This window comes from Camelina sativa, chromosome 12 (assembly GCF_030686135.1).
Source record: "Camelina sativa cultivar CO46 ecotype springtype chromosome 12, ASM3068613v1".
Taxonomy (NCBI): domain Eukaryota; kingdom Viridiplantae; phylum Streptophyta; class Magnoliopsida; order Brassicales; family Brassicaceae; genus Camelina; species Camelina sativa.
The window spans coordinates 22803498-22827169 of NC_141891.1; the positions used below are offsets into that span (position 1 = coordinate 22803498).

Consider the following 23672-nt stretch of genomic DNA (forward strand, 5'->3'; position numbering starts at 1 on the left):
AAAAAGACACTTCTACTAGACAAATTTAACTCCATACAGTCAAGTTTCACACCTAAAGCAAAAGGTTTAATCATGAACTAGGGAGTTTCCCGCACACCTGTGCGGGCAAAAACTTTTTTAAAATAAATATTATCTAATTTTTTTTTGGTGCTAAAATACATTACTAATTAAATTCTTTTATACGTTTTTGTGGGTAAATATATTTTCACAAAATAGTTCAAGTAATTTAACAAACCAAATAGTAAATTAATTATAAGACTAAAAAGAATTCCAACAAAAATGTAAATAGAAAAAAATTGACCAAAAGAGACGCTGTGATTTAATTTTCAACGGAAATAAATTTTCTAATATGAATATAAAGTAATATAGTTAGGAGAGTTACCCGCAAGCATTCGCGACCAAATATAATTAACAAAATTAATTTAAAATATTTGTAGGTTAGCATCAGATAACTTACCATTCGTGGATATTATATTAGGGTATGACTGCAATAAAAATAGGTTTAAATTCATGCTAAAATCAGTTTAAAAAATAATAATATTTAAAAATTATAAATACAGTTAGAAATTCAATTCATGAAAACAGTAAAGCATATCAATAGCATCTCACCATAGATAAACAATCAAAATCACATAATAGTAAATTCGATTCATTAGAATCGAATGTTGTGACTGAGCGCCTCTATATTGATAACAATTTTAAAAATAGAAATTTTCTCGAAACAAATATTTCTAATAGATATATGAATATTTGATTTCCAATTTTTTTTCTAATTTTTGTTTTAAAAAAAGTAATTCGTGTTTATTTTCATTAGTTTTTTTTTCTAATTTGTTTTCTTTGATCCTCCTCCTAATTGTAATTGTCAGGATCTTCTATCTTATTTAGAGTCTTTGTTCATCCTTTTAGTGATGGAGTTTTGTAGCAACCTTATGAGATTTTTTCGGGATTATAGAAAATTGTGCCATATCTTCAACTTAAATAGATATTTGTAGTATATCTTCTTGAGTTTTTTTCAGTTCCTTCTATCGAAGTCAAACTTTCATAATTATCTATAGGAATTTAATATTTTCAAAAATATAAAATTTTTTCGAAACAAATATTTACAATATATTCTAATATTTATTTTCTATTTTTAAAAATTTTAAATGGGATATGAAAATTTTGGCTTCTTGAGTTAATATGAAATTTGGCAACCAAAGGCCTCGATAGTTCTACTATTTTCTAATCTGCTTTCTTCCCAACTGGAAATGTAGATTGTATACATTCGATAAGCCTCCACTGGGATGTAATCATCACTTTCCACTTTGGAAATGTAGAAAAATATATAATGTGTTAGGGTTGAAATCGTGCAACCAATGTTCTCCGATCAATTATATAAAGCTTGATCGGCTGATAGTTCCATATTTTAGTTTGGTTACGTATGTTACTTATTACTGATTTATTTGAAATATTTTCAAAACATGGGTATGAAGATGATATACTATACGGTCAACTTAATTATAAGTCAACCGAGTAAATTATTTTTGATCGGAAAAGAAAAACGTCAAGTCTGGTTTTGGGGGAAACTTATAATTTTAGTGAACAACATGCAAATTAACATTTCGTTCTAGACAAAGACGACTTCTTAAACCAAGCCAAAGGGGTGACACAGAACCATGTTATAATTTTGAGAGAAGAGAATAACAAAACAGAGTAAGAGACCTTTGTCTCTTTTAGAAGATAAGAACAAATTTAAACTTCGATCAACTGAAACTTGTTACATACATCAACAACAAATCTGTTTTATATAGAAAACAAACAGACACTACATCATAATGAGTTGTGTCTCTTAGAACTTGTGACTCTTGGATGAAACGTCACAAACCAAAACGTCACGACTTAAACGTTTATTAAAATAATAAGAACACAAAGTAGTATCAACCAACACTCCCCCTTAATTGAGTTTCCCGCTAACTCCAATCTTGCTTTAACGTTTTTCAAACCTTGTTGTGCTTAATGAACTTCTCTGTTTCCAGGTAATTAATGACATCTCTTCTCCATGACTCCATCTGGTTAGAGCTGACTCTTTTTCTTTCAAACAGGCTGTTGCACCATGTGAATTTCTTTCTCAAAAATATCACACCTTTTTTGCTAAGAAGCCTTCTTCTGTTTTGTACAAATAGACGATTTCTCACGTTGGAACCTTTGGTTTTTTTTTCACTTTTTTTTTTGTTATCTGCAAAACTTCTCCAAGTATCCTTCAAACTTTCACCATGTGAGTTACGTCACGTTTTTTCCGTGATCTTCATCGGCTGATCTTGCAACCTTCTTCCACTCCTTATTCTCTAAGTGAACTATTTTCTTATTGCCTTTTGCAACTGGCTGCTTCTCCCTTTTCTCTCTTACGTAAGCAGCTCCTTTCTTGCTTGATGACTTACTTTGATCACCATCACATTCACGTCTCGTGCGTGAAACGTTTTCATATCTTCTTCAGTTATCTTATCAACCGGTTTATGCTCCATTTTTCTCTGAGGTAAGCATCCTCCTTTAGTGCTTGGTGTCTCCTTTTGATCAGCATAAAGTGCTCCATTTTCTTTTTTGAGGTAAGCATCCTCCTTTGCTTTATTTTTTCTATGAGGTAAGCATCCTCCTTTATTGTTTGGTATCACTCTTTGAACACCATCACGTCTCCTTTCTTGAGTGGTCTTGCTCTGTTCATCCAACAGGCAGCTTCTCTGTGTTGATGTCTTTCTTTCAAACTCAACACCACTTTTTGCTAATTCATCATACTCTGTTTCTTCAAACAGTGGCTTCTCCGTCTGGTTCCGTTGAAGAAATCTTCTGAATCTCAACTTAATCGAGTGATGTCTTCTTTGCATCCTTGTGATATACCAAGACATTGTTGAACAAAGTTTCAGAACTCTCCATTCATAATTTCATCTCCACATCTATGGTCTCCATTGCCTTTTTGAGAAGATTTTTTATCTCCTTCATCCCTTTGGAGCTTCACGTACTACTTGTGAAAATAATGGTGCTGTTTGTGAACGTTTGTGAAGGTTGATAGTACTCTCTCTTGTCACCACCATCTTTTCCTATTTTGATCTTCTTTTCTTCTTCTTCTTCTCACCATTGGTTTGTTGTCTCCATCTTTCTCTTCTTTTTGCAGCATAAATTTTTCTTATTTTTGTTTTGCTTGGGCAGGCTCCAAGACCAACATAAGCTCTGATACCATGTTCTAATTTTGAGAGAAGAGAATAATAAAACAGAGTAAGAGACCTTTGTCTCTTTTTGAAGATAAAAACAAATATAAACTTCGATCAACTAAAACTTGTTACATACATCAACAACAGAACTGTTTTATATAGAAAACAAACAGACACTACATCATAATGAGTTGTGTCTCTTAGAACTTGTGACTCTTGGATGAAACGTCACAAACCAAAACGTCACGACTTAAACGTTGCAACTCTGAAACTTAATTATCAACCAACAAACCAAATCTAAACCAAGCACAGAGTAGCGCCAAACCACACTATCTTCAATTACCAGCCACTGCCACCATCACCGCTTCCTCCGTAGCCACCATCACCTCCTCCGTAATCGCTACCGCCTTCACGGTGACCACCGTATCCACCTTGGCCACTGCCGCCTCCACCAGATCCGTAACCACCGCTACGTCTCTCATAACCACCACCACTATGGTAACCACCACTGCCGCCACCACGGCCTCCTCCACCACTGCTGCTTCCTCGGGACTGAGCCTCATTCACAATGATGGTACGGCCATCAAGCTCTTTCCCGTTTATTTCTTCAATAACATCCCTCATGGATTTTTCGTCCTTGAAGGTGACAAATCCGAATCCCCTTGACCTTCCAGTCTCACGATCGTTAATGATCTGTAAACAAAAATAAAAGAGAATCACACAAATCAGCAAAAAACCAATCAAAGACGACTTTGTAAAAAAAACCCTAAACCCTAAACCCTAAACCTAGAATCAAACCAAACCAAAAGGGTGACACAGAACCAAATCTAAACCAAACACAGAGCAGCACCAAACCACACTATCTTCAATTACTAGCCACTGCCACCATCACCGCTTCCTCTGTAGCCACCATCACCTCCTCCGTAACCGCTACCGCCTTCACTACGACCACCGTATCCACATCGGCCACCATCACTTCCTCCGTAGCCACCATCACCTCCTCCGTAACCGCTACCGCCTTCACGACGACCACCGTATCCACATCGGCCACCATCACCTCCTCCGTAACCGCTGTTGAAGTTCTGCTCTTGTATTACACCAGAAGCCATTGCTTCAAATACAGAGCATGGTAGAGAAAAAACAGAGAATGAAAAAGTGAAAAACTTCTCCATTATTCTCGACAACTTTTAAAATAAGAAAACATCTACCTTATGTAGTTTTCCTAAAGACACAAAGAAACCGTTGCAACTTCCTACACTAACAACGCTTCGTAATATTTCACGTTTTACACATAACATTTGACTTTACAACAGTCCCTCTTAATTGAGTTTTGCTCTTCACTACGTTTCTTATTTAATTCGTCACAACTTTGGTCTTCAAAAGCGTAGAGTGGCATCTTGCCTCCCTCTTGATCGAATGCTTCCCACACTTCGATTCTTCTACTCATTCATTCTATTTTTGTTTCAAATTTCCTGTGACCTCTTTCACGTTGTGTTTGAATTCTCCATGACCTCTTTCATTACGTCTATCCCATGATCTTCCATCATGTCTTTGTTGCTGTTCTTGCAACCTTCTTCCGCTCACTTTTATTTAGATGAGCTTTCTTCTTCTCCCATTTTTTTGACTGGCTGCTTCTCCCTTTTCTCTCTTAGGTAAGCTTTTTCCTTTCTCGCTTGGTGTCTTCCTTTGATCACCATCACATTCATGTCTGTGTGACATCTCTTGCGTGAATCTTTTTCACGTCTTCTTCGGTTATCTTCTCAACCGGCTTATGCTCCATTTTCATCGAGGTAAGCATCCTCTTTTTGTGCTTGTGCTTGGTGTCTTCCATTGATCACCATAACGTCTCCTTGACGTCGTACACGTGAATCTTCTCCACGTCATCATCGGTTACTTCTTTTAAACGGACGACGTTTGCTAATCAGTTTGTCTTCACTATGAACTCTTATTTTTGTTGAGTAGCTTTGCCTTGTTTTCCAAACAGGTGACTACCTCCGTGTTGTAGTCTTCCTCACAAACTCAACCACCACTTTTTGCCACTGAGCCTCGCTCTGTTTTATTAAACAGGAAGCTTCTCCTTGTGAACATCTTTCTCACAGACTCCACACCACTTTCTACTAATAAGCTTTGTTTTGTTTTCAACAGCGGTGGCTACACCACATATTGTCATATTCTGGTTTAAAGCCAGAATCCTCTCTTTTGGGCCGAGCAATGAACACACCATCATATGTAACCTAATCCCATGAAAAGACACGATTGCCATGTGCTTGGCAGAGTCGTAAACGCCTCTGTTGACGCTTCCTCTGTTTTTTTTCAATTGCGCACCCCTTCGCATGACACGTAGGATTGCGTCGATTTGTTTGGAACATCGTCTTCACCAATGACCACAATTATCTCTTGATTAAGATGGCCTTCCTCTTAATCCACACCCGATTTCATCATTTCTCCTTCAAACATAAGAATCACTTGCTGAATGATGATGCCGTGATCTTTGTTTTTGGTTGAACTTTTTTGCAGGTTTTGTTATGCTTCTCTTTGTGCTTCCCACTGGCCCTTGAATCAATAAAGCTCTGATACCATGTTGAAGTTCTGCTCTTGTATTACACCAGAAGCCATTGCTTCAAATACAGAGATTGGTAGAGAAAAAACAGAGAATGAAAAAGTGAAAAACTTCTCAATTATATTCGACAACTTTTACAATAAGAAAACATCCACTTTATGTAGTTTTCCTAAAGACAAAAAACAACTGTTGCAACTTCCTACACTAACAACGCTTCGTAACACGTCACGGTTTACACATAACATTTGACTTTACAACACACTTAATAATATACTTATATAAAATAACGTAAGCCTAAACTCAATTATTACAAACAACCGCTACTGCCTTCACGACGACCACCGTATCCACATTGGCCACCGCCGCCTCCACCAGATACCTAACCACCGCTATGTCTCTTGTAACCACTGCCGATACGGTAACCACCACGGCCTCCTCCACCGCCGCTGCTTCCTCTTGACTGAGCCTCATTCACAGTGATGGTGCAGCCAGCAAGATATTTCCCGTTCATCTCTTCAATAGCATCCCTCATGGATTTCTCGTCCTTGAAGGTGACGAATCTGAATTCCCTTGAATGTAAGAAAAAGCTTACAATGATAATTTGGATTGTCTAAATTTTTTTTATGGTCAAATATATCACTAATTCAATTCTTTTATAAGCTTGTATGGGCATATATATTTTTAAATAATAGTTCAACTAATTTAATAAACCAAAAAGTAAATTAATTATAGGACTAAAAAGGATTCGAACAAAAATGTGAATGGAAAATAATTAACCAAAAGAGAAACTATAATTTAATCTTTAATAATAAGGAACGGAAGTAATTTTTCTAATATAAACATAAAGTAATATAGTTAGGAGAGTTATCCGCGAGCATACACGACCAAATGTGTAAGCCTAACAAAGCTGACTTATAATGTTGTGATTGAGCGCCTCTATATTGATAGCTTAGTATCCAAGTCAAACCTTCATAATTATTTATAGAAATTTCACATTTCTAAAAATAGAATTTTTTCAAAAAAAAATATTTACAAAAGATTTTAGTATTTATCTTCCATTTTTTAATAATTTTAAATGGGATACGATTATTTTAATTCAATTTTTTAATTTTTGTTTTAAAAGAAAAAATCATTCGTTTTTTAAAAAAATGTTACTTTTAAAAGTGAAAGAAAAATTATTCTTTAAAATTACTCGTTTGTATTTTCAATATATATTCATTTTTAATTGTTTTATTTGTTCATCCACCTAATTATAATTGTCAAAACCTTTTGTCTTATTTAGAGTATTTGTTCCTCCTTTTGGTGATAGTGTATCCAGCCGGAAAAAATATGATTTTTTTCCGAAGATTTGCGACAATCCTATTAAATTTTGTCGGGATCACAAAAGATTGTATTATATCTTCAAATTAAATGGATATTTGTAGTATATCCTCTCGAGATTATCAGTTCAAATCATCATAATTATCTATAGAAATTTAACATTTTAGAAAATAGAAGTTTTCTTGAAAGAAATACTTACAATAGATTCTAGCATTTATTTTCCATTTTAAAAAAAGGATATATAAATATTTGATTTCCTTTTTTTCTAATTTTCGTTAAAGTGAAACAAATAGTCTGTAGAAATTTAATATTTTTAAAAACAGGGATATTCTCAAAGAAATATTTGCAATATATTCAAGTATTTATCTTCTGTAACTTTTAATTTTTAATTGAGATATAAAATTTAGATTTCTGTTTTTCTTTTTTATTAATCAAAATGAGAAATTTACAATTATTTTATATTATTTATCCATCTAAAGAAATTTCAAATAAACAATAATTGTAATTTGTAAAAAAAATTCTTCCTAATTTCCTTAATCTCTTTTGTTCTAGAAAAACCTCTCAGATATGAAGTCCTGAATTTTTAATTCATATTTCTTTCTTCTTCTTCCTATCAATTTAATAGAAAAAAATGTCAGTCACAATTATTCTGTTATTTTTTAAAAAATAAACAGAATTATAATTGAGATTTCATCTTCTTTCTATTTATTTAAAAAGGGTAAATAATTTATTAGGCACAAAGATTATATTATATTTATCCAAAAACAGAATTATAATTTAAATATATTTGTAAATAGAAAGAAATCCAATTTTTTAGAAGATTATCATAAATTTTCCCTGAATAGAATCCATATGTATAACAAAGCTATAGTGATGGCTCTGAATGGTCATGTGAATAAAAAAGCCTAAGCTATATGCAAATCAAAGCACGAATTCAAAATTTATAGCTTATGGTAATGTAAGTAAAGATATATTTACATACAGTAGTATGGATTGGATTTAATACACAAAGAGCTAGTACGTCGAGTAACACCTCGAAAAAAACATCAATTAAACTGTATCAAAAACTAAATAATACTAATTTAAATTACTTATTGATAATTGATACAAAATATCTAATTTAACATCACCTTATTTGTTGTGTATACCTCTAATTCCTTGTTTGTTTGTTACTCTTCGTACTACGCTAGCTCTTTGTGTGATTATTCATAATTTCGTTTGCATATTGGGGTTTCTGAGATATGATATATGATTTAAATAAATGCATGCACGATCATATACATAAAAAATGCAATGTAAGGTACTGATCAAATCACATCACAAGAATCACTCGACGATCCAAATCCCAAGCAAATCAAACTAAGAACATTTGGTATTTTGATTGGTCTCATATATATAATCAATCACCAATGGAGACTTGAGAGAGCTCGATGCGAGGGTCAGCAGCAAGCCGCTTGTTCAATTCCATAATGGATGTTCTGTTCTGTTCTCCCTCATATGCTCTGGCACGCTTTCTTCTTTCTCCTCTGCCACAAACCCAAACCACAAAGTGTTATCAAACGCTATGATTCCTCCTACCTTCACTCAGAGCCGGCCCAAGACACAAGCTGACAAAGCATCAGCTTGCGGCCGTAAATAATATAGTCCTAAAATCGGTCCTATTTTACAAAATGTTAGTTTGGTCTAATGGTATAAGCAGTAGAAGAGAGTGTAAGGTGTCAAGAGTTCGAGGCTAAAAAACACAAATTTTTTGTCTTTTCATTTATTTTTTTTTTTAAATATGCCTAAAATTTTTTTTGGGCTTGTGGCCTTATAATTCTCTGCGACGGCTCTGCCTTCACTTGCTTCATTAGTCTATTGTGCATGTTGGGATAGTTCGGTTTATGAGCGTCAATAAATGCGAAATCAAACTCCGGTTTTGGATTATCCTATATATGCCCCATCATCATTCATAAACCAATGTCATCAGATTAAAATAATATGCCAAAAGAAAAGAAAGAATGGATTACATACGGTCAACAACTTGTCTAAAGCCTGAAGAACATCAGATTGGATGAAATTGATCTTGTGATCAACTCTAGACCACTTCGTAAGCTTCTTTGTCGATGTCTATTGCAGTAATATGTGAGAGTCATAGATATTAGCTAGCCCTATCATTTTCGCTTATTTGATTTTGAGTAAATCAAGGAGTACTGTTGGGTACATACATGTCCATCATGAGGCAATGCAAGAGCCATCGTGAGCAACGAATAACCCATGAAAACACCAAGCTCACAATATTATTATAACTATTAGAAATTTTTCTGAGCAAAGAACAATTTTTTTATGCGTTCAGAGCTCATAAAAGCAAGGACATGAAATGCGAAAAAGTTAGTCAAGAGGAGGAAATAATATATTAGACACAAAGATTATACTATATTCCAAAACAAACAGAATTATAATTACAATTTCTTATTTTTTCTATTAATTTAAGAGAAAAAAATTTATTAGACATACATATTATATTATTATTCAAAAAAATAAACAAAATTATAATTTAAATCTATTTGTAAAAATATGTAAATCCAAAATTTTTAGAAATTATCATACATTTTTCATGAAACCCACCATAGTTTTCCTGCAACTATAACTATTAGAAATAAAACATTGGCATCAATATTATTTTTAAAAATTAAGGATTCAGGTTAATAAAGACTAATACCTGAATTTAATTATATTCAATTTTGTAGATCCACAATTATGAGCAATGATCGTCCATGAACTCAACTGAAACAAAAAAATATGTATTAGGTTACATATAAGAGTTTATTTCAAATTACTAAACTACAAAAAAAAATATAGAAAATAATACAACATAAATGTTTTAAAAGATGGAGAAACCATAGACAAAGTCTATGATTGCTTGATCTTGACTTTCAAACAACCACTAAAAACAAAAATACAAAAATTCGAATCTGATGAACCATATAAAGGACCAAGATATATTACCAAAAGTTGTCTTTGCTCCTTCGTTTGTAGAAAAAAACATGTTTAACCAAGAAAATAAAATTAAATAACAATCACCACAAAAAAAAAACAAAAAGCAAATAAACATAATTACTTTACCGATTTGATTTTTTCGCTTGCTTCATAAACTCATTCGTCCAATCTTGTTTTTGATATACAAAAAAACACACATGGTCCATGACAGGTAGACCTAAAACACAAACAAACAGTACAAAATGAGTAAAATTTTCGATATGATTCAACATAATAATTAAAATTTATAATAGCATGAAATTTAATTCATGCAAAGCACCAAAGCATATCGATAGTACATCAACATAAATAATAAAAAATCAAAATCATACAATAGTAAAGTTGATTTATTAGAACCAAAATAATACAAAAAATTATACTCTCAAAACTATATGTTTACCTTAATGAATCCAACTTCTACTGTTTTGGCTGACCCTCTATATATATATAGCTTAGAAGGAAAACCGTCATAATTATCTTTACCATTTTAATATTTTTAAAAACATAAATTTTCTCTAAACGAATATCCGTAATATATTCTAATATTTATCTTCCATTTTTTTAAAGAGAGATATTGCATATAAATATATTAGATTTCCAATTTTGTAAAACAATTTTTGTTTTTTTTTTATTTTTAATTTCGTTTTTTATTTATTTTTAAAAAATTAAAACATAGAAAAAGGGTAAAAAGGTCCAGTTTTGAATCTCATTAATGGCAAATTAGTAATCTTAAGTCTGAGGATGAATGTGGTGCGTTTCAGCAACCTAAATAGAGAACAAAAGCTTGTCCGAAAATTTTTCAGGGGTATTTTTCATTAAGGGTAAACGACGTAATTTTTTGTGAGAATGGCTGTAAGCTCTCTCAACTTCTCCTTTAATATATTAGATTTTACCAACCACATTGACTTGTAATTACTAGTTTTCTCACTTGGTTTCTCTGATTTCTTTAGTTTGGTTTGCGTACAAAAAGGCATCATTCCCCATTAAGAGCTGTGTTTGCTGGAAAGAAGAAAACTTGGTCAATGAATTAATCAAGCGAAAACAACAAAGGGAGATTGTGAAGAAAACATGCCATGAAGTGACGAAGAAATTCGCAAGAGCAGAAGCTGAGGCTGCAGGAGATTCAAATTAAGAGGGAGAAGCGAGCTTACCAAACAGAGATGATGGTGGTGGTTTGATTCACAGGAAGAGACGAACGATGCTTTAGGTTCGTCATAAAAGAGACTGAGATAAAGTTTCAGATTGATTGCTGATGGAGAAAAAGATGCTCGCTCGAGAAGGAGGATGAGATCACCAAATGGGTCCCCTGGTTGAAATCGGCGGCAGAGACTTCACCGGTGGAGAAGTGGCTGGTGATCGGCGAGAGTTGTGGCTTCGAGCTGTTGTCGGAAAATCTCCGGCAAGAAGAGCTCCTCCGACGATGGAAAGACCGGTGGAAGATGTAACATCCGTGAACCGAAATCCCGGTTTAGGGGATTGCATCGGTCGATGCAAGAGGTGCATCGGTCGATGCATGTGCAATTCTCTGCGTTTTGACTTAAGTCAAACGCTGCGTTTTGGGTTAGGGGAAACCCTTAAGTCGATTTTTTGTCTCATTCGGCGAGTTTGGCCGTTGTTGAGAGGAAACGAAAGAGAGAAAAGGTTTTTGAGTGTTCTTGGTGATTTCTTGGAGATTTGGGGCGTTCCTGTAGAGATCTGTAGCTGGGATCGTTGTAGGAGCTTCCTAGAGGCTTGTTCTTGTTGTTTGAGGTTTAGTTTTCTTTTGTGGCAAAGGTAAGTGCATGACCATGGCTTATCTAAGCTAGAGGAACCTTTAACTTGCTTGTTTGGTGTTGTTAGACTTGTTAGATTGTTTGTATGGGCGTTAGGAAGCTTTCTTGTGGCTTGGGAATGAGTTTCTGTTGTTGTAGGAACGAAATCTGGCGAGAAGCTACGGGGAAATCACGATGCTCGACGTTGCGTCGATTGATGCATATCATGCATCGGTCGATGAAAGTGCGAGGACGGCGCGTAAAACTCTAGGGTTTTCGCGTTGCGTCGAGCATGCGTCGGTCGATGCAGACTGGGTATCGGTCGATGCAAGTTATACTTGCATCGGTCGATGCAGCTTCTATGTCGATCGATGCTTCCCCATTTGGCATCGGTCGATGCATGTGTGGTGTCGGTCGATGCTAAGTCCTGGTTTGTTATGGTCGTTTATTGATTGTTGTGTGTTGGTTATTGATACTCTATTGCTTGTGTGTATAACCCAGTAGATGGGAGGATTGCCTTACTGAGTGTTTATAAAATACTCATGCATTGCAATATGTGTTTGTGGTGCAGGTAAAGGCAAAGTGTGATCGTGTAATCCAGGCAAGGAAGAGGAGGATGTTCTAGGGACTCGGTTTGATGTTGTCAGGCATTGCTAGGTTGCTAGAGTTGGGTCATTAGAACATTGTTAGGTTGCTGGTTCTTTGATTCTTGATGTTTGGTTATTGTTGATGTTATGGATATTGGATAATTATATTTATTGGATTATTATTTATTGGATGTTGGTATTGTTATTCCGCTGTTGGTTGTGATTGTGGTTAGGTGGCTAGTGGGTATGGGACCACTAGTTGTAGTTATTTATTATATAATATTTATTATTTATTATTAAAAAAAAGGTCGGTCGTTTCATTTTGGTATCAGAGCCCTTACGGTTCTAGGTTTGGGTTCACTAGGTTCCTGTTGTAGATGCTTGGGATTGCATGTCTTGATTGATTATGTGAGTTAGTCAATTGTGTGTGGCATGGAGTCCTAGAACATCCTCTTCGAGCCGAGTGTGTGATTCCACGGTGAGTTTATGTTTCTGTGTTAAAATAGAAATTGTTTGCTTAGCCTTCTGTTCATGGTAGTGCAGATGGTTAGAGAGGATGCTGTGACTGGTCGAGGTCGTGGTCGCGGACGTGGTCGTGGTAGGGGCAGAGCCCCAGTGGTTAGTGAGACCGAGGACCAGAGTGTGACAGCTGAGGGTGTTGGCGAGTCGCAGGGTGTTCCGGGGGATTCCGTGAGTGTGGCAGGAGGGGGCGGTGTTGATGCTCCAGTGGCCGGTGATGCTAGGGTCCCGGGTGTGGGGGTCCCAGCGGGTGGAGTCCCTGGTGTTGACGTTGCGGCTTTGCTAGCACAGTTGTTAGAGCGGTTACCACCAGCGGTACCGGCTCAGGCTCAGGTAGTGCCACCAGTGGTGGCGGAGGAGCAGCAGCCAGTGGCTGCGGATGCGGGGGTCCATGCTCGTTATCTCAGCATGTTGACAGAGATGGGTCGGTTGCGTACTGAGCAGTTTTCGGGAGGTGTAGATCCTACCGCTGCGGATGCGTGGAGGACGAGAGTGGAACGTAATTTCCATACTCTGAAATGTCCTGAGGAGTTCTGGGTGGACATAGGGGTCTACTTTTTGAGTGGTGATGCTGAGTTGTGGTGGAGATCTGTGGCTGCTAGGAGGGTGCAGCGGGAGATGACTTGGGCTGACTTCGTTTTGGAGTTCAACCGCAAGTATTTTCCTAGAGAGGCATTGGATCGTTTGGAGGTGCAGTTCCTTCAGTTGTCTCAGGGGACACGGTCAGTGCGGGAGCTGGACTTGGAGTTCAGTCAACTTCTATGTTATGGGGGTCGGGCCTTGGAGTCTGAGGAGGCTCAGGTCAGGAGGTTTATGAGGGCTCTACGGGATGATTTGAGAGTTCACTGTAGAGGGAGGTATTATGCTACGCGTGCAGAGCTGGTTGAGACTGCAGCAGAGATTGAGGAGGATATCCGGGCACAGTCAGTGTCGGTTACTCCAGCAATTCAGCCTAGTAAGGCTCAGCAGCAGGGTGGTTCTAGCAGGGGCGGTAGGCATGCTCAGGGAACCAAGAGGAAGTGGGAGGCTACGCAGAAGCGGAGTGGTGCAGGTTGCTTCGGTTGTGGGAGCAGAGATCACAGGGTTGCTAGTTGTCCCAAGAGGAGTGTTCCGTCGATAGGACCACGGGTATGTTATCACTGTAGGGAGACAGGGCACATTAGGCCTTTTTGTCCCAAGTTGCAGCCGGCAGCAGTGGCAGCATTGCAACAGGTGCAGCCTGGAGGTCAGCAGGTGGCACGGATTGAGCAAGCGCCACGGGTTTACACGACAGCTGAGACTGGTGGAACCAGTGTCGGGGCGATCACAGGTATATTTTCTGGTACTGTAACTTTGTGAATTTTAGTAGGTTCAGATTGTATATGTTTCCTGTGATAAAGTGTTAGGTTCTCAACACATGAGGTTTGTGTAGGGACCTTGTTGGTGGGCGGGTTTAAGTCCCACGTTATGTTTGATTCTAGAGCTTCGTATAGCTTCATTACTCCAGAGTGTGCAGAGAGTGCGGGGATCAGTGGGGATCCTGGAGAGCGTACAGGAGTTGTTAGAGTTGCGGGAGGCAAGTTCCTGAGAGTTATTGGACGGGCTAGAGGAATTGATATTCAGATCGCAGGAGAGTCATGGCCAGCAGATTTGCTTATCAGTCCAGTGGAGCTATATGACGTTATTCTCGAGATGGATTGGTTGCATCGGCATAGGGTGCATTTGGATTGCCATCGGGGTAGAGTGGAGTTTGAGCGTTCAGGAGGGAAGTTGGTATTCCAGGGTATGAGACCGACTTCGGGGAGTCTCGTGATCTCAGCCATTCAAGCTGGGAAGATGATCAAGAAGGGCCATGAGGCTTATTTGGTTACTACATATATGCTAGAGTCAGTGGGGAAGTCTACGGTTGGCGGTATTCCGGTAGTGGAGGAGTTTGAGGATGTGTTTCAGTCTTTGCAGGGATTACCACCATCTCGGTCGGATCCTTTCACCATTGAACTGGAACCAGGGACGATGCCGTTATCCAAGGCTCCTTACAGAATGGCTCCAGCAGAGATGGCAGAGCTGAAGAAGCAGCTAGAGGATTTATTGAGTAAGGGATTCATCCGTCCTAGTGTATCACCGTGGGGAGCGCCGGTGTTGTTTGTGAAGAAGAAGGATGGGAGTTTCAGGTTGTGTATCGATTATCGGGGTTTGAACTGGGTCACTGTGAAGAACAAGTATCCTCTTCCTAGGATCGATGAGTTGCTGGATCAGTTGAGGGGTGCTACTTGGTTCTCCAAGGTAGATCTGGCATCGGGTTATCATCAGATACCGATAGATGAGGCAGATGTGAGGAAGACTGCTTTGACGACTAGGTATGGGCACTATGAGTTTGTGGTGATGCCCTTCGGATTGACTAACGTGCCAGCAGCGTTTATGAGATTGATGAACAGTGTGTTTCAGGAGTTTCTGGATGTATCTGTCATCATTTTCATCGACGATATCCTGGTTTATTCTAAGAGTCCTGAGGAGCATGCAGTGCATTTGAGGGCAGTTATGGAGAAGCTGCGGGAGCCGAAGTTGTTTGCCAAGTTGAGCAAGTGTAGTTTTTGGCAGCGTGAGATGGGTTTTCTGGGTCACATTGTTTCTGTAGAGGGGGTTTCTGTAGATCCAGAGAAGATTCAGGCTATTAGGGATTGGCCTAGACCGCAGAATGCCAGAAAGAGCAGGAGTTTCCTTGGTTTGGCAGGGTACTACAGGAGATTTGTGCAGGGGTTTGCAAGCAGAGCACGTCCTATGACTAAGTTGACAGGGAAGGATGTTCCTTTTGTCTGGTCAGAAGAGTGTGAGGAAGGCTTTGCAAGCCTGAAGGAGATGTTAACTACTGCGCCAGTGTTGGCTTTGCCTGAGCAGGGAGAACCCTATGTGGTTTATACAGATGCATCTAGAGTTGGTTTGGGGTGTGTTCTGATGCAGCATGGGAAGGTAATTGCCTATGCTTCGCGGCAGTTGCGGGTGCATGAAGGCAACTATCCTACTCAAGACTTGGAGATGGGTGCTGTAGTTTTTGCCCTGAAGATTTGGAGATCTTATCTTTATGGTGCAAAGGTACAGGTGTTTACAGATCATAAGAGCCTGAAGTATATATTCACTCAGCCTGAGCTGAATTTGAGACAGAGGCGGTGGATGGAGCTTGTGGCAGATTATGATTTGGAGATAGCCTATCATCCTGGTAAGGCTAACACGGTTGCAGATGCTCTGAGTCGGAAGAGGGTAGCTTTGGCTCAGGAGCAGGAGATGGAGTCTCTGGTAGGGGAGATCAGTGCGTTGAGCTTGTGTGCTGTTTCACAGGAACCATTGGGTTTGGAAGCAGTGGATAGAGCAGATCTTCTGAGTAGGGTGCGGTTGGCTCAGGAGAAGGATTTGGGGCTGGTGAATGCCTCTAAGGATGTGGATTCAGAGTATCAGGTCTCAGATAATGGTACTATCTTGGTGCACGGTCGGGTTTGTGTGCCCAAGGATGAGGAGTTGAGGCAGGAGATTCTGAGAGAGGCTCATGCGAGCAAGTTATCTATTCATCCAGGAGCGACTAAGATGTACCGTGATCTCAAGAGGTACTATCATTGGGTCAGGATGAAGAAGGATGTAGCTATTTGGGTTTCGAGGTGTGATGTGTGTCAGCTAGTGAAAGCTGAGCATCAGGTTCCTGGCGGGTTACTGAAGAGTTTACCCATTCCTGAGTGGAAGTGGGATATGATCACCATGGATTTCGTGGTAGGATTGCCAGTGTCACGGACCTTTGATGCTATTTGGGTCATTGTGGACCGGTTGACTAAGTATGCACATTTTCTGGCCATTAAGAAGACTGATGGAGCAGCGGTCTTGGCTAAGAAGTATGTGAGAGAGATAGTCAGATTGCATGGGGTGCCCGCGAGCATTGTGTCTGACAGAGATTCCAAGTTCACTTCGGTGTTCTGGAAGGCATTTCAGGCAGAGATGGGCACTAAGGTGCATATGAGTACAGCTTATCATCCCCAGACAGATGGACAGTCTGAGAGGACGATCCAGACGCTGGAGGATTTGCTGAGGATGTGTGTGTTGGATTGGGGTGGCCATTGGGCAGATCACCTGAACCTGGTAGAGTTTGCTTACAACAACAGTTATCACGGGAGTATTAAGATGGCTCCTTATGAGGCTTTGTATGGGAGGCCATGTCGTACACCATTATGCTGGACTCAGGTGGGGGAGAGGAGCATGTTTGGTGCTAGTTTTGTTCAGGAGACCTCAGAGAAGATTCGGGTTCTCAAGCTGAACATGAAGGAGGCTCCGGATAGGCAGAGGAGTTATGCAGATAGGAGGAGGAGAGATCTTGAGTTTCAGGTAGGAGACAGAGTGTACCTCAAGATGGCCATGTTGCGGGGTCCGAACAGGTCATTGTCAGAGACTAAGTTGAGTCCGAGGTATATGGGTCCATTCAGAGTGATTGAGCGGGTTGGACCAGTAGCATATAGATTGGAGTTACCTGAGGTTATGCGTGCACTCCATAAGGTTTTCCATGTGTCTATGTTGCGCAAGTGTCTCCGTGAGGGTGAGCAGGTGTTGGCTAAGATTCCTGAGGATCTTCAGCCTAACATGACTGTGGAGGCGAGACCAGTGAGGGTTCTCAAGAGGAGGATAAAGGAACTTCGGAAGAAGAAGAATCCTTTGATGAGAGTCCTGTGGGACTGTGATGGTGTTGAGGAGCAGACTTGGGAGCCTGAGGCAAAGATGAAGGCAAGGTTCAAGAAGTGGTATGAGAAGCAAGCCGCGACTTGAGCTTGTTTAGCCTGGTCCCATCTGTAATCTGTGGCTGGAGCGGGAATGGAGTATTCCAGCCCATCTCTCTTGTTACTCGGTCGCTTGGGGTGGTTGGTTGTGCGACTCAGTAACAAGATGAGGTGGTGTTTGGGGTACAAAGTTTCCGTGAGGCGGGGTTGCGAAGAGAAGTTTCCAAAAGTGGAAAGTTTCAAAAAATGGAAAGTGCTAAATATGGAAAGTTTTGCGGGAGTCAGAATTTGTCCATTTTAGCGGTGGGAAGCCTTGGAGGGGCTTTTGTGCCTTTGTGGCGGACTTTCGAGTCAGAGTGCCTGTGTGTGGCGGTCTTGTTAGACATTGTGTGGCCTTTGTGGCGGACTTTCGAGTCAGAGTGCCTGTGTGTGGCGGTCTTTTTAGACATTGTGTGGCCTTTGTGACGGGCTTTTAGCCAAATTGTGTGGCCTTTGTGGCGGGCTTTTAGCCATTTGTTGGCCTTTGTGGCGGGCTGTTTAGCCAGAGTGTCTTTGTGACGGTCCTTCGGGACAGATGGTCTTTGTGACGGTCCTTCGGGACAGATGGTCTTTGTGACGGTCCTTCGGGACAGATGGTCTTTGTGACGGTCCTTCGGGACAGATGGTCTTTGTGACGGTCCTTCGGGACAGATGGTCTTTGTGACGGTCCTTCGGGACAGATGGTCTTTGTGACGGTCCTTTGGGACGAGTGGCCTTGGTGGCGGTCCTTTTCAGGACATTTGTTGGCCTTGGTGGCGGTCCTCGTGAGGACATTTTGTTGGCCTTTGTGGCAGCCTGTGTGGCGTGTATATGATCCTTGTGTGGTCATGAGGTATTCCAGTGAGGGAATATGTGGTTGGTAGAACATTGAGATGTTTTTATGCGAGTCACGGGAAGGAAACATGGATAGGGATAGGACTCGGACGTGTTCAGAATCGTTTGCTCGCGACTCTTGGGGGACTTAGGTTCTCCTAGTACTGCTATATTCAGAGACTTTGTGGCTCGGGAGTATGGTTGGTATATCGACTTCGGATGACGATCCAGGGGCGTGCTATAGGGTGGCAACCCGAGAGACGAGTTTGGACTTTTCCTTATATCATTTGGCATGCAGACTTAGGTCTGATGAGGAGCCAATAAAAACTCAAGGTTTAGGCCTATGAGTAAAGGGAAGTCCAAAAAGTCAAGAGCAAATGAAGCCTGGAGCGTGAGTTTATCGCCTAGAGGTGACCTTCTGTGGATCGGTCGGAGGAGTGCGGGCCGTGGAGACGGTTGCACGGGAGTCCTTGGCTGATGGTTGTTTGGGATTCGAGGACGAATCCAGTTTGGTGGGGGAGAATTGTAACATCCGTGAACCGAAATCCCGGTTTAGGGGATTGCATCGGTCGATGCAAGAGGTGCATCGGTCGATGCATGTGCAATTCTCTGGGTTTTGACTTAAGTCAAACGCTGCGTTTTGGGTTAGGGGAAACCCTTAAGTCGATTTTTTGTCTCATTCGGCGAGTTTGGCCGTTTTTGAGAGGAAACGAAAGAGAGAAAAGGTTTTTGAGTGTTCTTGGTGATTTCTTGGAGATTTGGGGCGTTCCTGTAGAGATCTGTAGCTGGGATTGTTGTAGGAGCTTCCTAGAGGCTTGTTCTTGTTGTTTGAGGTTTAGTTTTCTTCTGTGGCAAAGGTAAGTGCATGACCATGGCTTATCTAAGCTAGAGGAACCTTTAACTTGCTTGTTTGGTGTTGTTAGACTTGTTAGATTGTTGGTATGGGCGTTAGGAAGCTTTCTTGTGGCTTGGGAATGAGTTTCTGTGGTTGTAGGAACAAAATCCGGCGAGAAGCTTCGGGAAAATCACGGTGCTCGACGTTGCGTCGATCGATGCATATCATGCATCGGTCGATGCAAGTGCGAGGACGGCGCGTAAAATTCTAGGGTTTTCGCGTTGCGTCGAGCATGCGTCGGTCGATGCAGACTGGGTATCAGTCGATGCAAGTTACACTTGCATTGGTCGATGCAGCTTCTGTGTCGATCGATGCTTCCCCATTTGGCATCGGTCGATGCATGTGTGGTGTCGGTCGATGCTAAGTCCTGGTTTGTTATGGTCGTTTATTGATTGTTGTGTGTTGGTTATTGATACTCTATTGCTTGTGTGTATAGCCCAGTAGATGGGAGGATTGCCTTACTGAGTGTTTATAAAATACTCATGCATTGCAATATGTGTTTGTGGTGCAGGTAAAGGCAAAGTGTGATCGTGGAATCCAGGCAATGAAGAGGAGGATGTTCTAGGGACTCGGTTTGATGTTGTCTGGCATTGCTAGGTTGCTAGAGTTGGGTCATTAGAACATTGTTAGGTTGATGGTTCTTTGATTCTTGATGTTTGGTTATTGTTGATGTTATGGATATTGGATAATTATATTTATTGGATTATTATTTATTGGATGTTGGTATTGTTATTCCGCTGTTGGTTGTGATTGTGGTTAGGTGGCTAGTGGGTATGGGACCACTAGTTGTAGTTATTTATTATATAATATTTATTATTTATTATTAAAAAAAAAGGTCGGTCGTTTCAGAAGATGCTTTTTTTTTTCTAAAATCCTTCAAAATTTTACTTTATACTCTATGATTTTGATTGTTATAATTTTCAACTAAAAACCAAAAAAAAGTCTTCTAAAATCATTCAAAGTAGCAATTTTTTAAAAAGTTATAATATATTGAATAACAAGAGATTTCAAGTAGGTTTTAAAAATTATTGATTGAATAACAACAAATTCTAAATTATTTTAAAAGATTTTACATAAATATTAAGTTGAATAACATAGGATTTCATAAAAGTTTTAAAAATACTTAATTGAATAACAAAAGATTTTAAAAATACTCTAAAATCCTTTAGAATGACAAGTTCATTACCTCCTCTAATATATTTAAGTAATATATTTTTATTTTATTATTAATTTAATATAATCCTAAAACTAGTTCCCAATTAATGTCCATTTAATCTCTGATTTTTTTTGCTAGGAGCTAGACCCATCCCGACCGCCCGCCTAGCTAATTTTCCTTTAATATGATTTGCAAAGAAAGACCAAGAAAACCAAACTTTAATACGAAGAAATACCGAATCAATGTGAAAAAGATATAAACGCATGATGAAGGGTTCTGATATAAACATGACCCAGGGCCAAGAGTATGTACAAAAAGGGAAAGAAAAATTCAGCCTCTAAAACTTACCAAATGGTTTTTCTTCCAGCTCCGGAGAGGTAAGACTAGACCTAAACACGGCTCTGATTCTTGACTTTTTCCAAATCAGAACCCGAAACCCTACAAATCTTTCTCGTAATGCAAATTTCTTGCTAATATCGATAATATTACTACTATGATCGTTAGCTATTCGAGTTATCAGGAATAGTTGCTGACTGCGCCTTGTGCTGAATGCTTTTCATGCTCAGCTCCATGCTTCTATGAACCATGTCCTGCAACAGTTTCTTAGCCGTTTCAGCAGCTTTTTCTGCCCCATCAACGTGTACTGCAATGCCATAGACAATTTTCTCTAGTATTAATGGAGCCATTTCTTTCTCACGAGGGGTCTCTCTCAGCAAGTCCAAGAGAACTCTGGCTCTATCCCGGGACTTCAATGTTCCTTCGACTGTTGAACTAAGGAGACCTGGGATTGCACCTTCTTTTAGTATGAGTTTTCGGTACTTACCTCGGTCACTGCGGCATAGAGAAAGCAACGCTCCAACCGCGTGTTCTATGCTGAGTGTAGAACCATCCTCTACAGTCTCTACTAAAGTCAGAATACCAGCTTCACAGCAGGTGATGGCATTCCGCCCATCCTCAGAGTTAGAAAGGATCATCTCAATCAACGCTGTAGCTTTTTCAGCAAACTTGGAATGTTTTTTGCATTCTTTGAGGAGGTGGATGAGCGGGGACACGGCTTTAGCATCTAGAATTGAAGCAGAGTACTCTTTGCAAGCTGATAGATTATGAAGGGCTGTGACTGCATCTACTTTCCCCTGAACAGTTCCAGAGCTAAGAATCTGAACCAGAAGTGGTGGAACTCCAGAAGTTATAATCGTCGCCTTATTGGCTGGCGCAGCTGACAGTGTTAGAATTGCTGCAGTGGCTAATTCACGTAAACTAGCATTGTGGAGCTTCAGAATCTGTATGAGAGGAGGAACAGCGCCGGCTTTCACAATCTCAATCTTATTCCTGATCAGAATTCACAACCAAATATAAGTCATAATTACGTAATGACCACCATAAGAACATAAAATGTAAATTTCATTACCACACAAGGGTGGTTCAGAAGAATATAAGTGCTGGATCAAGTAGGTAAATGACATCCTCGATTTGCTATCGTAATATCTAAATAGCAGAAAATTCCAGGTAAAGATAGATTTCGAAAATCAGAACATAAGAAGGTTAACCACATAACAACTACACACTGATATCTGTCACCATTCAGAAATGGGCTGCCATTGCCAACAAGTTCCAACTTCCAAATGTGAAAAGTCTGTATTGAAGTGAGAATTTGGATGTGTGCTGAATTAAACTCAATATCGCTGTGGTTTCTACAGATCTAAAGTCACAAAGTATGTATAGATACTCTCACTGCATTCTTCTTTTTGTATTTGCTTTTGTCAACAACTTTACTAGATTAACTCAAATGAGTCAATGAGGCATAGTGCAGTGCAATTCTTAATCCTGCTAACAAGGAAAACCATAGCTGCAGTAGCTGGTAACTAATAAGTAGCCTTAGACTCATTCAGAAACTGCAAACCCTAGAACCAAGCTCTAAGCAGAGATTGTGAAGTTTTCTTAAGCAAAAACCAACATCTTAATAAGGCCTCAGATTGAGCATTAAAATTATATACTACTAGAGAGATTACCGTTCATTTCTAACGGCAAGGTTAAGAAGAGCGAGGAGAGAAGCGTGGCGAGCATCAATGTTGGAGGAGATGAGCATGGGAACAAGCGGCGGGATAACTCCGGCGTCGGCGAGCTTTGACCTAGCCGAAGACTTGACCGGAGACTTTCTAAGCATCTTCCGGATTTCCCTAGCGGCTTCAATTCGGAAATCGAGATCTCTGTGGAGAAGCTTCTTGGAGAGATGTAGAATCAGTGATTCCTTGGTGTTTTTCCATATGTTGGTGGTGGTTGTTTCCATCTCTGCTTCGTCTTCTAGTACAGTTGCCGTCATCGCTGAGTCTCCGGCGATGGAATCCATCATCTGATTCTGGTTCTCTTCCACCACCATTATCTCTCTCTCTCTTCTCTTGTGTGTGCCCCCAAGTTTGGATTTCTCTAGTCAAAGACGAAACGACTTATCTACTCTAATCATCAAATTAATAATTAATTATGAAGAAAAATATGCAATTAGTTGAAAGAACCAACATTTCTCGAGGTTAGTTAGCTTGACAAATCACAATTCCAATCTGGACATTTTACACAAAATTCCATCAGTTTCACAAGTGTCATTCTAACCTTGATTTTTTGTTTCAAAATAAGTGTTATTTTAGATTTTTAATGTAAAATTAAGCATAAATTTCCAACTTTAACTTCATAATTATTGAAGAATATCAAAAGTCAATTTCAATTTTAAAAGTAAAAAAAATATTTTAATATGTTTTCTTAATTTGTGTGCAAAGTGTCAAAATGACACTTATTATGAAACAGAGAGAGTATTAGGTAACTATTTTCACACTAATAAGTGGCGAAAGGGTATTCTATCTTTTGAAATAATATTTATATATAAAAAAATGAAAAAATTATGTTATTATTTGATGATATATTGATAATTGCAAATTTGATTTGTAAGTGTAAATTTGAATTAATCTATAAGTGTATAAATGTAAATTATATTCACACAAAAAATATTTATTTTCTAGACTTTAATGTGTAATATGATTTTTAATTTAACATAATATTATTGCCAAGGTACAAAAAAGAACTGAAAAAAATAAAAAAAATGAGCGACTCTAGGGT

General features: G+C 39.2%; 2 protein-coding genes and 1 pseudogene across 2 annotated transcripts; all 3 read right to left on the reverse strand.

Moving 5' to 3' along the window:
- Positions 1–3274: 3274 nt before the first annotated feature.
- LOC104773473 (uncharacterized) lies at positions 3275–4364 on the reverse strand. The gene is made up of 2 exons (XM_087477856.1): positions 4005–4364; positions 3275–3875 (listed from the first exon to the last, which is right to left on the reverse strand). Exon 2 carries the CDS (start codon positions 3804–3806, stop codon positions 3522–3524), a length of 285 nt encoding a protein of 94 aa, XP_087333982.1. The 5' UTR covers positions 3807–3875; positions 4005–4364; the 3' UTR covers positions 3275–3521.
- A 4156-nt stretch (positions 4365–8520) lies between these two features.
- On the reverse strand, positions 8521–9299 carry LOC104773472 (putative caffeoyl-CoA O-methyltransferase At1g67980 pseudogene; annotated as a pseudogene).
- An 11532-nt stretch (positions 9300–20831) lies between these two features.
- LOC104773471 (uncharacterized) lies at positions 20832–23128 on the reverse strand. The gene is made up of 2 exons (XM_010498087.3): positions 22577–23128; positions 20832–21896 (listed from the first exon to the last, which is right to left on the reverse strand). Exons 1-2 carry the CDS (start codon positions 22942–22944, stop codon positions 21068–21070), a joined length of 1197 nt encoding a protein of 398 aa, XP_010496389.2. The 5' UTR covers positions 22945–23128; the 3' UTR covers positions 20832–21067.
- Between the last annotated feature and the right edge of the window lie 544 nt (positions 23129–23672).

Excerpts from the sequence above, each read along its gene's own strand:
- LOC104773471 (XM_010498087.3), bottom strand. The coding sequence starts at position 22,944 with ATGGTGGTGGAAGAGAACCAGAATCAGATGATGGATTCCATCGCCGGA. Across the intron at positions 21,897-22,576 it reads CTTGCCGTTAGAAATGAACG|GAATAAGATTGAGATTGTGA; the intron begins GTAATCTCTCTA and ends AATTCTGATCAG.
- LOC104773473 (XM_087477856.1), bottom strand. The coding sequence starts at position 3,806 with ATGAGGGATGTTATTGAAGAAATAAACGGGAAAGAGCTTGATGGCCGT.